At 40.6% G+C, this 14,253-nt stretch overlaps 1 protein-coding gene across 1 annotated transcript in view; it reads right to left on the bottom strand.

Annotated features, from left to right (window-relative positions):
• The window catches only part of ptk7 (protein tyrosine kinase 7 (inactive)), a 79,922-nt gene that overhangs the window by 4,223 nt on the left and 61,446 nt on the right, over positions 1 to 14,253 (bottom strand). The window contains exons 6-17 of the mRNA XM_023327019.1: positions 13,035 to 13,165; positions 10,949 to 11,215; positions 10,117 to 10,253; positions 9,879 to 10,014; positions 8,175 to 8,294; positions 6,786 to 6,935; positions 6,388 to 6,535; positions 5,319 to 5,446; positions 3,533 to 3,733; positions 2,091 to 2,249; positions 1,776 to 2,008; positions 1,611 to 1,691 (exon numbers count right to left, since the gene is read on the bottom strand). Coding sequence (XP_023182787.1) covers positions 1,611 to 1,691; positions 1,776 to 2,008; positions 2,091 to 2,249; positions 3,533 to 3,733; positions 5,319 to 5,446; positions 6,388 to 6,535; positions 6,786 to 6,935; positions 8,175 to 8,294; positions 9,879 to 10,014; positions 10,117 to 10,253; positions 10,949 to 11,215; positions 13,035 to 13,165 — 1,891 coding nt within the window. The remainder of the gene's footprint in view (positions 1 to 1,610; positions 1,692 to 1,775; positions 2,009 to 2,090; positions 2,250 to 3,532; positions 3,734 to 5,318; positions 5,447 to 6,387; positions 6,536 to 6,785; positions 6,936 to 8,174; positions 8,295 to 9,878; positions 10,015 to 10,116; positions 10,254 to 10,948; positions 11,216 to 13,034; positions 13,166 to 14,253) is intronic.

The raw sequence follows: 14,253 nt of genomic DNA on the forward strand, positions 1-14,253 counted from the left end.
AAAGAAAAATCCTGAAGTAAAAAACAAATTAAGTTTAAATGAGTTAATGTTTATCTGGTAGTCATTTAAAAACCATAATAGTTTTGGCTTGATTTTAAAAAATTATCTAGTTTTGATGCAGCAAACAAAGCAAAAGTTACAACTGTAACTACGGTCCTATGAATCCCGGATGACTGAGGCAGTGCTTAAAGCACTGAATGATCACTCTTGCGCATGCACAGGTCGAGTATCTTAAACCAACATGGTCATGTGTGACCCCCAGTGACACCGGTAAATCTATATAGACAATGACAGCTCAGTCCCTTAATCTTCTCGTGAAACACAATGATTCCGAGGGACCGAGAGCTCTGGCGGTCATTCGGGATTCATACAACCGTAGTTACAGTCGTAACTTTCGTTCTATTTCATCCCTACTGACCGCCAGACGTGGTGCTTAGAGCACTGGATGACGATTACCAACAGGGTCCTGAGGAATCACACACAGAAAAGAAACCACCCCAAAAACTGGAGAGGTACAGAGTGGCTCGAAGATGATGAGGCCACCTTAGGGAGAAACGCCAGAACCAGCTGGGTTCCAACGGCAACAGGACTCTTAAACAGACAACGCATGTAGTTCACCCACTCGCTTCGCCAAAGCCATGGTGAGGAGAAAAGCTGTCTTTTGACAAACACTCAAGGTTCACCTCTGCCAGGGGTTCAAACGGAGGAGCTTGCAGGGTAGCAAGGACAAGAGAGAGGTCCCACACAGGCACGACAGGGTGTGTGGGAGGGTGCAAACATCGGGCACCTCTCAGAAACAAAGAAACATCCTTATTACAGCCTATCGTCTCTCCACTCACCACCATATGCCAACAAGAGATGGCAGCAACATAAACTTTCAGAGTGGATGGAGACTGACCCTGAGAAAGCAGTGCTTGAAGGAAGGTTAAAATAACAGAAATAGGACAGTGTACAGGATCCTCATGTCTAGGATCACACCAGCTGCTAAAAACCTTCCACTTATGGGTGTACACCAGTCCTGTGGAAGGGGTCCTGGAATTAGTCATCATATGTCCGATGTCTCCATCATACTCTGAGAAGGAAACACCCCGTAGCGGCCAAACCCAGAGTTGGAGGCGACTGGGATTGGGATGCAGGATCCCACCCCCCAACTGTGAGAGAAGGTCCTGTGACAGAAGAGGCATTGGAGAGCTGCAACAGAGCCTGCGCAGCAGTGGAAACCAGGTTCTTCCTGGCCACAGGGGGGCCACTAGAAGGACCTCATGCCCCTCCTGAAGGACTCCCAGGAGGGCGAGATGATCCTCGCAGCTCCGACTGTAGTCTTGAGGCTACCAGTGACAAGCAAATAATCAAATGTCTTACCACCTGTTCAACCAAAGTGAGAAGACGAAAAGAGACTGAGCTGTTATTGTCACATGACTATATAGACTTACCGGTATCACCGGGGGTCACACGTGACCATGTTGGTATAAGATATTCGACCAGTACATACGCAAGAGTAATCATTCAGTGCTTTAAGCACCGCCTCTGGCGGTCAGTAGGGATGAAATAGAACAGAATTTTCAAAAATTATGCAGCTTTAGAGTAAAATTAAAATCTTCAGGACTTACTTTTGTCTTGGTGCTGATTGGCTGGGACTTCATCTTGTCATCTTTGCTTTTGGAAATTTTTAGGAACTGCTTCAGATCTCCCTGTTATGAGAAAAAAGCAAAAACCGTATAAAATAAAGAAATTGAAACGTGTTTATTTCTTTGTTTCAGTTCCTGTGTGTGTACCAGGTCGTAGTACTCTAGGATCATGTAGTGCGGCTCCGCCTCTCTGCAGAGGCCCAGCAGTCGCACCACATTGGGGTGGTTCAGCTTGGCGAACATTTCGGCTTCACGGCGGAAGTTGCTCTGCAGCTGCTCGTCTCTGGACTGCAGCGACTTCACCAGAACCACCGCCTCCACCTCGCTCTCTTCGATACCCTTCGCTTTGGACAGCAATACCTCACCGAACTCCCCTTTACCTGAGCAAACATTCACCAAACACATCAGAACAGACGAACAAAAAACCCCCAAACAAAACTAACAATAACAGGATTAAACTACCGAGTGTTGTGATGGTTTGGAGGTTTGCACGGGGAAAGTGGAGCTTATCGCTGGCATGGCTGTGGCGTTTCTCAGTTGTAGCGACCGTGCCCATGTTGGTGAGTGTCACTTCCTCCTGGATCTCCGCCGTGGTGTGGCCATTTTGCTGAACAGCACCTCCTGAAGAAAACAACGCACATCCACAAAAGGTCAAAGATCACAGACAAAAAGAACAACTGATAATGATTAAAATTCACATATTTACACAACCAATATCTCCACTCGGATAAATCCTCTGGTATTTTTTACCTGCAATACCCGTACCTAGCACAAGATGGCAACAAATATCCAGACTGTTAGAAACATTTTCAGCATGAGAAAGCAGGGAAAGAGAACCAACCATATAAAAGGAGTTTATAATTATTGGTAGGAATAGTAAAAATATGTAAAAAGTCTCTACTTAAATTAATCTTTTACTACAGCAGGATAACCTCACATTAAATCCAATGTCTAATTTGAGGACATTAATTAAAAAAAAACTAACTGTGTTTAGTAAAATCTTTGATCACCTATTAATTGTACTGATGACCTATTAGGGTATAATGTATGAATGGGTGACTTTATAATCAAGTCCATTGTGAAGTAAATAACTTGTGCTATTTACTGTGATAACAACAAAAGTAAAGGTAAAAAGTTATACAGATGAATTAGCATCAGTATCATCTTTCGACAAAATAAAATACTTCTGACTAATAGCCATTAATTAATAGGCTGCTTTACTACAATTGCACTGTTGACCATAGATAATTTCTATAAGTCATATTTTTAAATATATTCATGTATTTGTTGCCGTTTTTGCACCCAACATTGGGGAACAAATTAGTCCAAACAATGGAAGTAAAAATCTCAACCATAATGTCAGTTGTGGCATTTTGAATACATCAATTAAAAGTTATTGTGGTCCCAATAAATCTGAAATCTTATTTCCTTTTTCCCCACAACAAATAGTACAATAATTGCCCATCTCTAGTATGACAGGACAACAAAATCCAAATTCTTGTGGCTGCTGTTGAAAATGGAAAAGACATGAGGAAATGCACTTTACATAAGGAAGTGATGATTCTCATAAGTCAGAAAATAACTTAAAGTAAAGTAACAAAAACGACAAACATGTCTGGACGATGACTGCATTGGTTTTGTCAACATGCACTGAGAAGGCTGGTAAAAGAGGCAACCATTAGACACTACCGTCATGCCAACTTGTTCACAAAGAATTCTAGGAAAAAGCTGTTTCTTTCCTACCATCACAAAAAGTAAATCTGAAAAATGTGCTAAAGATTGTAACTAGAGCTGAATAGTTTGGCAAGATTAAGTTTAACTTTTTAAGCCTTGGGTCTTTTTAATCACCAAAGGCCTTAGGAAGCTTGTTGGCATGTTCGTGTAATCCAGAGATTGTTTCCTACCATTGAGACACTCCATCTCTGGCTCTTCTCCATCCTGGCCCTTCTGCAGTCTCTTGGTGTTGCGTCTCTTCTTGCAGTAGAACATCAGTCCCAGAACCACAATGATGTAGGCCACGGCTGCCCCCACAGAAAGTCCGATGGTTTGGATCATCTTATACGGAGCCTTGTCATCCTCAACGTCATCTTGGTAAGGAGGTTTGTCTGCAGGACACAGAACGGTTATGATGCTTGATATTAAAAGCACATAATGACAGGGTCGTTTCTAGCTTTGAGGGAGCCCAAAGCGAGATGCTGTCTGGGGCCCCTAGTTTATCAAACTAGAATGAAGGGATTTGCTACCACTTAACTGGTCCACAAAAATGCAAAATCTATTACACTTTACAAGCAAAACAGGCTACAATTAAAATGTACAATTAAAATCTTGGGGTAAATTAAACTGATAAAAGAAAAACAGTAATCCTCTTCATGGCAATTAAAAAATAAGACAGATTTTGAGTTTTTATCGACAATTCTATGGCAGCACAGACTGTTCATTCACATGCGACATATTCATAACGTAAACTCTAAAGATGAGTTTATGACGAACAGATGCTTGCCAGTAAAACTATTACCTGAGGCTAGCTAGAGGGACAAAAAATTTGCTAACAAAATAAAAAAAGAAACGTTGCACCTCCACACATCCAGTTCACATCGCCAATAAATGCGTCACCTTTCCGTTTTCCTTTTCTTCCATTTTTTTGGGCCACTAAAATTCTTTGAGACGCCATTTGTCTGGTTTACCTTTCTCGCTGACTGGAAAGATTAGTGGCTGTAAATCAGTCCTGTTGTACATGTCAGCGGTCTCAAAGAATCAGTCAAAGTTAATATTTACAGTTTATTCAATTTATAAAGTCTGAGGAAGAGTTGCTGGATATTCGTGGTCCTATTATACTACTAAACTATGACAAATGGAAAAATAATTTAAGACTCAGAATGAATAAGAAACTTGTGTTGCACCAAGATTTTTTTTGTCATTTTAAGATTTAATTTGTCTGCAAAATTTGCAGATCTAAAAGAAATGAAGAAATTGTGCATTGGCCTCAATTCAGTCATATTTACCTCACTGTAGAATTAAGATTGGGGGTCACACAAAATCATGCAAAGGGCTGCAAATGGCTTCCGGGCTACATTTTGTACACCCCTGGCCTATAGCAAAAATGACCCTGCATGTTGCAGAATGTTTGGATGCCTTTAGCAAACATGAGAAACTGGTACAAGATTGTTTAGAGATTTAAAAAGTCTGACCTACTGTCTGAAAGATGCAACAATCGCATGTTCTACAGAAGCAAACATCAAGTCTTTCACCGCTTAAAAGGTTAAAATGATCAGGTTACTGTTGTGGTTTAGCTGGGCGGCTTTGTCACGCCAACCCAGACTAACAACTAAATTAAATCATCTCTCTCTCTCTGAAATCCTTCTGTTTAAGTAAAGTGCAAGCGTATGACTGTAATTTTCAGCTTTTATCGGCCTCAGAGTGCAAAGCTTTATTAGATCCAGCATCAACCCGAGCCCATCACCCTGTCAGCCGTGGCGTCAGAGACGTGGGGCAGGTTATTAACCTGTCGCCATGGGTGACGGACAGACGGGTGGAGGTTTAATTAATGCCTCCTCTCTGCTCCTGTGATTGTGGCTCACCGCTCCACGTGGGCACGTTTGTCCCTGATAAAAGAAAACCTCTGGAAGCAGGCCTCTCTGTGTGTGTGTGTGTGTGTGGGCATGCGTGTGTGTGTGTGTGTGTTAAACCTACCCACTACGTAGAGCTGAGCCACTCTGTCTTTGATGCTGCAGCTGTTCCCAGCCACACATGTGTACTGACCCGTGTCGTCAGTGGTGACGTCTCTTATTATCAGTGAGCCGTTCGGCATCTCCTGGATTCTAGACGAAACACAGAGGGCGGGAACCCGAGAGTCACAGTCTGTCTTAAATGATCATGTTTAGGATTTTCAGACATACACCTAATCTGCAGAAGTGTGAACAGCAGTCAGATAAAATAACAAAATGTAGCAGGAGGGGCCCACATGCCAGCGGGATGGAAAAACTACAGCAGACATTAGTCCTAAACAGAACATTTTTATGTAAAAATTAAGAAACCTTCACAGACTCAACGTACCAGAGTTTATTTCAAATTGTTTAGATCAGGGGAATGGACTGACATAAGGGGGAAAAGGGAAGGAAGGAAGGGGCGCAAGGAAGGAAGAGAGAAAAACAAAGGAAGGACATTTTGCAATATTAGTCATAATTTTTACAGGTTAGAGGCAAATGATAAGCTATCAATAAGGGAAATGAATAATTTTGCTTAAAATGAGGTACAAAGATTTCTTCAATGTTGTTCTGACAGTGACTATCAATAGTTTGTCAGAAAACTCTGCCTAAAGTTGAAATATTACAAAAAGCTGTACAACACACACACACACACACACCCACACAAAAAGACTGAAAACATTCAGCTCTGGAAATGTAGCAAGAAACCACTGCACTGAACCCCATTGAAAACCTCCTGGTTATTCCGCCAAATATTAATTTCTGAACTCTTCCTGAGTTAAAACATTAGTATTGTTTCTAAATGAACATGAACTTGTTTTCTTTGCATTATTTGAGGTCTGAAAGCACTGCATTTTTTTGTTATTTTGACCATTTTCTGCAAATAAATTTCAGAGACATGTTGTCAGTAGTTCATAGAATAAAAGAACAATGTTCATTTTACTCAAACATAGACCTATAAAAGTAAAATCAGAGAAACTGATCATTTTGCAGTCTCTTAATTTTTTCCAGAGCTGTATATTAGTCTTCCAAATATTCAGACTGGTCTCATTTACCTGCCGTTACTGGCGACGCCCAGAACCTTGTCCTTCACAATCCAGTGGACCTGAGGTTTGGGGTCACCGCTGGCCTGGCAGTGCAGGACGGCAGTGTGTCCCTGGTACACCGACGTATGCTCTGGCTCCACATTAAAGCGAACATACACTGCATGTGCAAGCATGGACAGAACAATAAGCAAAAAGCTCATTAATGTGAGGACACAATTGGTGAAAAACCTCAACTACGCACACCGATGGATTCTCAGCTACTGGGTGCTTTTCATTATAGTAAAATGGTCTCTCAGAGGACATTAAATGCTGCTTTGTTTGGATCTTAATGAGAAAAGTCAACATTAAACCCCTCTAATAAATAAAATCGCTCAGTGTGGGGTATTTTTACATCGAGAATGGCTTACCGGCCACAATGAGGGTCACCAGGGCTCTGATCTCCCCTTGGAGGCTGTTGGAGGCGATGCAGGTATAGTTGCCGGCGTCGTTGCGAGTGACCTTGTTGAAGCGGAGCTGGCCGTTCTTCTGATCCACGTGTGGCGGAAGCGCTCCTCCGTCTGAGGGGGGAGTGGCGGGTGAAAATATCGATTTATCAATGCAATTAATATGTTTTCCAATTCAATATTGATTTGGAAAACTCTGTTAATTGTGCTATATTAGTTTGCTATCGCACATAAAATTGTCATCTCCTTGAGTTTTTTGGTGGTTGGCAAATAGTCCCAGCCACAACCAGACACATTTACAAAATCAAGCAAATTTGGTGTCAATCAACAGCACTGCAAAATTTTAGCTGTACAAACATAGCACAATTAATTGATCAATTATGATTGATTATGATAATGTGAAGGAGTGGGCAGGTTGATCTCTGGATTTTCTTTTTAACATAACTTAAAAATGTTAACAGCAGAAACAAAAATCTTTCCTGCACAAACGTGGCACAGTTGATTGACGCAACATTTCATTTGATTTTGTAAATGTGGGGGACTGGTTGACTTTCAATGACTTCTGGAAACATTTATTAATATCTGTAAAATGATATAGGCACAAAGGAAAATTTTTGCTGCCCAAACATGTTTTTCAATTAATTTGAAAAAAGTGGGAGGTGGCAATTTCACTCGGGTGACACTATTTTATTTAAGGTGAAAACAAAAAAATTTAATTTTTTGTTTTGTTTTTTGCTGCACAGACCAGCACAAACGTAGCATAAATATTTGACACAAATGTTGTTTAATTTGAAGAAGGTAGGGGTGGCAACTTTAATCAGGTACTACAGTCATGTTTTAACTTTTGAACTCCATATTAAGCCAAAATGTTACTGTGCTACCGTCTTATTTTCAGATATCTTACTGCTCAAAAACTTTAATATATACACTGATGAAGTAATTACAATAAATTGATAATCCAATACATTACTTTTATACTACTGACTATTAAATCAATACCAAAGAATTTAAATCAACATTGACTCAAATTGACATTGAAACATGACTCAAAGAATACAAATTTAATTAAATTATGGGGTTTTTAACAAAACCCAGCCATAGCAGGGAGTGGGTTAAGGAGAGAACTGCCTCTCCCTCTCGGTTAATGAAGACAAACGAGACGAGGTCTGTGATGATAAATCTTCCTCACAATGTTTGCTGAAGACCACGCAGGTTTTAACACGTCTCGCCTTAATGTTGACAAAGATCTGCAGGTTGCTACTGCTTCTTTTTGGGGTGAGATATTGTTCAGAGATTTTTCCTTATCAGATCTACAACAACGGGGGGCAAAGGTTAAGCCAGTGCCATGCATACCTGCTTTGGTCCAGCGGATTGTGGGGCTCTCTCGGCCCTTGGCAGAACACTGGATGGTGATCTCCTTATCCAGCTCAAGGCACTGGGACTGCTGGGGGGTGGGTGTGAATTTCAGCCGCTCTGAAACACAAGTTTCAGGGAAACATTACATGTGGTTAACACATGTGGTAAAAACATGGGGAGGTGGGGGAAGGTCAAAGCTTCTTTTGTGTAACTCTCCCTGCAGATGAAAAGGAACCAAACTGATCTGCAGCACCTTGCAAACATATTCGGAGCCTTTAAACATTTAGCAGCAAGTTTTCTTTATTTTGCTGGAATTTTTTGTAAAACATAAAATAGTGCAAAGTTATTTTTCTAACAACTTTGCACAGCTAGACATTAAAATGTTGCAACACTCTCTTCTCATAGTTCAGAGGTCTGAAACATTTACAAACCAAAGAGCCATTTTCACCCCTAGGCCAGATAAATAAATCTTTTATAGAGCTGCTAATGTTACATGACCAAAAAAAAAACCCTGTAAAACTTTTGAAAAAATATCTACTTTAGGAAAATTCTTGTCATTTTTAACTGCTTAACTGTCAACCTCAAGACGCCTACATGTTAGTCAATGTGTACATGAGAACACTGAATTTTTAAGGGGTTTTAAAGAACCACCAATTTATTTGAATAAAGAAAAACATAAAACCTTTTTAAAAAAAGAAAAGAGGGGTAGCATAATTTTTGAAATATTCTGTGAAAAAATATAAATACAGAAAACAATTTCCAACCTAATTCCAGGAAAAATAGATTAAAAAAAATATTAATGGTAATTTTAGTGGCATTTCTGTGGAAATGTAATATGATTCATGAAAAATCTGCTAACACATGCATTAGTTATAATATCCATACTTAAAACCAAAAGTGGGTTCTTTATTCATAGTTATTAAGAACCACTGAGGAAAATTGTCAGATTGGATAGAGCACTGAGTTACTCGAACTCATACTTTCTAAAAGTTGCAGCTCAGAAAAACTGACCAGCTTCTCTGGACAACATCATGATGCTGCCACCACCGTGCTTCTCAGATGGGATAGTGAGGTCAGAATGATGCATTGTTAGCTTTACACCACAAAGTTTTGCAGATAAGCCAAGTAGTTTGATTTTGAAGCAGCTCCCTCCATTTGTTCCTGGAACAGCTGGATTAAAAATGAAATTAAATTACACACAGATGTTTTTCAATCAGGTGAGCTGAAGGAGTTCTAAAAAGTTACAATGACAAAGTCCCAATAAAACACAATTTTGTGGTCACATAGACAAATGTGACCAAATTGTATTGCAGCAACAATGTCACACAACTTGATGATTACAAAGAGGCTGTGGTTTATCAGAGGCTGAGATCAAGTAAACATGCTGGCCATCTATCACGGTTTAGCTCTACGACAGGAGACAGGAATGCATGAAGGAGATAAGGTGTTAAAACTCAGACTTGGACCAAACCCGCCATATACGAGTCATGTTTCACACCTCTGTGGGTGTCCCTGCAGAAAGCCCACATAACACAGATTCCTGATTTAGCAGGCAAACACACAGGCTCTCAGGTATCAACTCGTGTTTGTTTCTTTTCTGGAAAAAAACCATTTTGATTTCACCCATTTCACACAACCTTTCAGCAGAGAAAGAATTTAAATGGCCGTACGGATCATTAGAGAGTTCCCCCTGCAGCTTACCCAGCACAGTGACTCGAGCTTGGCCAAACAGGCGGCCGCCGATGGTCCTGGTTTCACAGCCGTACATTTGAGAGTCGTACACCTCCACGTTGTTGATCCTCAGGGTGCCGTTAGAAAACAGTTTGAAACGAGAGTCCTGGAGGGCAAAATGAAGAGGGGAAAAAAAAGCTCTATGTGTGACTTCTTAACAACCTTGTATGCTGTTAAGAAAAGTGGACAGCTGTGAGTGATAACAAACCTCAGGTATGATCCCCATGCCGTTGCGGTACCAGGAGACCTCAGGCTGAGGGTAGGCCTGAGCGTGGCAGTGGAGATAACCTGGTTTACCTTCCTCTAAGCTGCTGTCCAGAGGTTTGGACACCCAGACCGGGGGAGCTGTGGAGGCACAGAGAGACATCAGTATGCAACATCAGTTTATAGTCACCATGTACACTCAACTCCCTCTGATGGATCTTGGCTCAAACTGTATTTATATTAATGTTAATAATAATTATTTTTTTGGTTTTCTTTGGACCTTTTCTGTGACGAAACAAACAAAAAAACTAAATAATATGGCTTTAAGAGTAGAAACCACTAGTATACAAGAATTAACATCACAATTACTGGAAATTATGCTCAACAAAGCATTAAAAATAAGGATTCATTTAGTTATTTAAAATTCTTGTATTTTTCCTTATATTTTTAAAGGAACCATTTAGTATTTTTCTTCATGAAATAAAATGTAATTTTGTTACGACTTCATTTTATTGAAGAACCACTTATGTATATGTGAAAGAAAAATATATTTAAATATTTATTACAGCTGTTAAAGCTAAGAACTTGGGGTTTTAGTATTTTAATATCTTCCAAATTTTAATGGCACAGACAAAATGTTCCCCGAATATAAACATGGTGAATAATTTTTTGTTCGTATTTTACAGGGACATGCAGTCATGTATTTTTGATAACTAATCTAAAATATATGCATAATCCCATCCCAGCTTTACCTTTCATGAAATCCATTTTGTGTCTTCATTCAAACATCGCCAGCTTGCATTAGTAGCTCAAAAATGTTTCCCCGTTTAACTTACTTGCAACGGTGAACGTGACATCCTGGGTTCTGCGCCCGGCCTTGTTTTGGGCCACACACGTAAAGGCGCCCGAGTCTCCCTCTTCCGTCCGGTTGAAGATCAGGTCCAGGTCTTCCTGGTACACCCGGCCCTCCGTGGGCACCCTGTGACCTTCCCTTTCCCACCACACCTCAGGGTCGGGCTTCCCTGCTGGGGGGTGACAGGTCACCCGCTGCATGGTGTCGGTGGTGAACACCCTCGACATCTTTGGCGACATGCTTCCGATGTCTGCAGCGAAGAGCAGGGAGATGGAAATAATGCAGCGTGAAGTAGAGATTTAAAATGCTCCAACTGATTTCTATTTAATCAATTTGCTTTCAGAGTCACTGAAGCATTTTGATTTGGCCCTGAGCAACACTAATTCCCAGTTGAGGGATTTCTTGACTTGTTAAAGTAAATCCTGTGATTTTAGGAGCAAGTTGAAGAAACCAGTGGATGGAAGACAAACAGAGAACAGGTTGGACTTAGAGGGGGATTAACTTCTGTTTGGTGGGTCACACCAAAAATCAGCAGCCCCTAAATACAAAGAGCAATGAGATCTGTTACAGGTCACAAGACCTTCATCTGCTGTTAGCATTGATACCCAAGTACAAGTCAATAATACTTCATGAGTGAGAAAGAGAGAGAGAAGGAGAGAGGGAGAGAGAGGGAGAAGAAGAGAGAAAGAGAGAGGAAATAAAGGAAAGAAAGAAAGGAGAAAGACAAACAATAAAAAAACATAAGAAAAAGGAAGAATGAAAAAAGAGAAAAAACAAAGTAAGAAAGAAAGAAACAGAAAGTATGAATGAAGGTCTAATAATGGGGAAGGGAATAGGCAGAGGGGGAAAGAAAATGACAAATACAGGGAAGGAAAAAACAAGTAGAAAGGGAGGTAGGATGGATGAAAAGAAATAAATGAAGGACACAAAAAGGATGGATGAAAAGAAATAAATGAAGGACACAAAAAGTAAGGAAGGAAACTTGGAAAATGTGGTAGGACACAAAAAAACCAAAAAATTAAGCAACACAAGCAAGGAAATAAATTAGGTTATAAGGATGCAGAGTGGGAGGTAAGTAAATAAGAAAGGATGGAATGAAAAATAAGAGGGGGCATCAGGTAGGAAAAATCAAAAGACACAAGGAAGGTTAAAAGAAAGGAAAAACGCATCAACAAAAGAGAAATATAAGACACAAAACAGGAAGGGAAAAGGACTAATATTTAAACAGTGGGAGAGGGAATACAGTCAGGAAATACAGCAATTTTTCCAATCATTTACTTTTTCCATACTTATCCAGACCTGGGAAACACTGAAAAATGAAGAAGGTGGAGCAGAAATGGGACTTTATATTACTGTGACAACACTCCATGTGGTGCCAGCTGGGAAATATGGCATTTATATGGATCTATGGTTCTGTGGGTTAAAACTGCAGATTCAGTCATTTCTCGTTAATCCCTGACCCTTAGGATAAAGAGGAAAGCAATCAGGTGATCAGGACTTTGAAATGCTTAGAAATTCCAACCCTGAGCTCAGTCGCAATGCTGGACTTGCATGCACATGCACTAGAAAATGCAAGATGAGAAGCTTAATGCTGATTAAAACTATTCTGTAAGGAGCTTTTCCAAGTTCATGTATTTTGATTATAACACAAATTCATACTGTACTTGGCAAACTTTTATTTGGAAAATGATTAGATTTATGATACTTTTTCATGGTGTTTTGCTGTATTGTCTTTTCAGCAATACCATCATGTTATTTGTTACTGATGATCTCTGCCTGCCAGGTGTTGTTTACTCTGGAGAAAGCTCAAAGGTTTGAACAAGTCTGGAAAACACCTGGAAATAATGTGATCCACTGGCGTCTTCCGCGCATACTGGATCAAGCAGGGCCGGATGTCCCTATGGGAATCTGATCATCATCACGGAAATCTGGCTCTAAGTGAAAGGAGTGGAGTGCAGAGCAGAGCCATGGACGGGGTCAGGGCGTAACATAAGCCCTCCTCAGATTTCAGAAACACAGGTTTTTGTCCGTCACCAATTGAACAGCTGCAGTTTGGGGTGTGCGTGTACCAGCTATTTGGAGAGATGCAGTCTGTGTAACCACGGATCCTCCAATGCCACGTCCCACACACTTGTAGTTTCCTGTGTACTTGGGCTTGACTTGTGTGATCAGGAGACTGCCGTTGGACAGCAGGGACACGCTGCGGAGAACAAACAGATAAAAACAGACGATTTAGATGAGATGGGTGCATGAATTCGACAGAACCTGACCAGGGCTCCTACACACACTGGGTCTGAGAATTTTATACTAATTCAGACTCAAGTTTTCAGAGCTCTTGGTTCATCTTTTGGGCAATTTTAAAACTGCAAATGCAAAAGTTCCTCATGAATTTATTGCTGATATTTCTACAGCGGGCTGGAATGAAGGAATGATGGATGGATGGATTGGCCAAAGGATGACTGGACAGACAAAAGATATGAACCAAAGTATTTATATAAGGATGGATCAAAATATAGATGGATGGAACAGTGGATGGATGACTGGATGGGTGGATGGATGGATGGATGGACAAAAGCTATGTATGGAAGGACGGACGGGCCAAAGGATGAATGGACAGATGAAAGATAAGGACTAAAGTATTTATCTAAGGATGGATCAACGGATGGACCAAAATATAGATTGATGGAACAATGGATGGACGGACGGACGATTGGAAGACATGAATGAATAGGTGGATAAATGACAGACATTGGTGATGGAACAAATGGATGGATGAACGAAAGCTATTTATGGATGGAGAAATGGAAGATATGAATGAATAGACATAGACCAAAAGATAAATGGATGGACGGATGGATGTAAAGAAAAAGAGAATAAGATCTGAACATGCAAATCTATTTTTCATGTTCATCAGGACCCGGAAACTGCTGATAAATTCCAGCCTCTGCAGCCCAGGCAGCCTGGACAGCCGCCCTGCCTGCATACCAGTACATGCAACAACAACGTTCTCCACAACAAACCCAGACTCATCAGCAGAAAATTCCCAGCTCAATTCCTTCATCCTTGACAAGTCCATCCTGTCTGAACTGGGCTGATTCACAAAAAACAATCACCAACATCTCACAGGAGCAGTGGAAAAAACCCCAACAACATCCCACTGAGAACAAGTCTACAGTAAAAGAAAGGAAAGATTCCCACATTCTGCTATAATTAAAAATAAAACTTCTATCCTTCAGGGGGTGAAAGCTGCCAGCTGGACCCAAGTTGCTGGCAGCTTCAGTGTGAGTG

This window comes from Xiphophorus maculatus, chromosome 22, assembly GCF_002775205.1.
Source record: "Xiphophorus maculatus strain JP 163 A chromosome 22, X_maculatus-5.0-male, whole genome shotgun sequence".
Taxonomy (NCBI): Eukaryota; Metazoa; Chordata; class Actinopteri; order Cyprinodontiformes; family Poeciliidae; genus Xiphophorus; species Xiphophorus maculatus.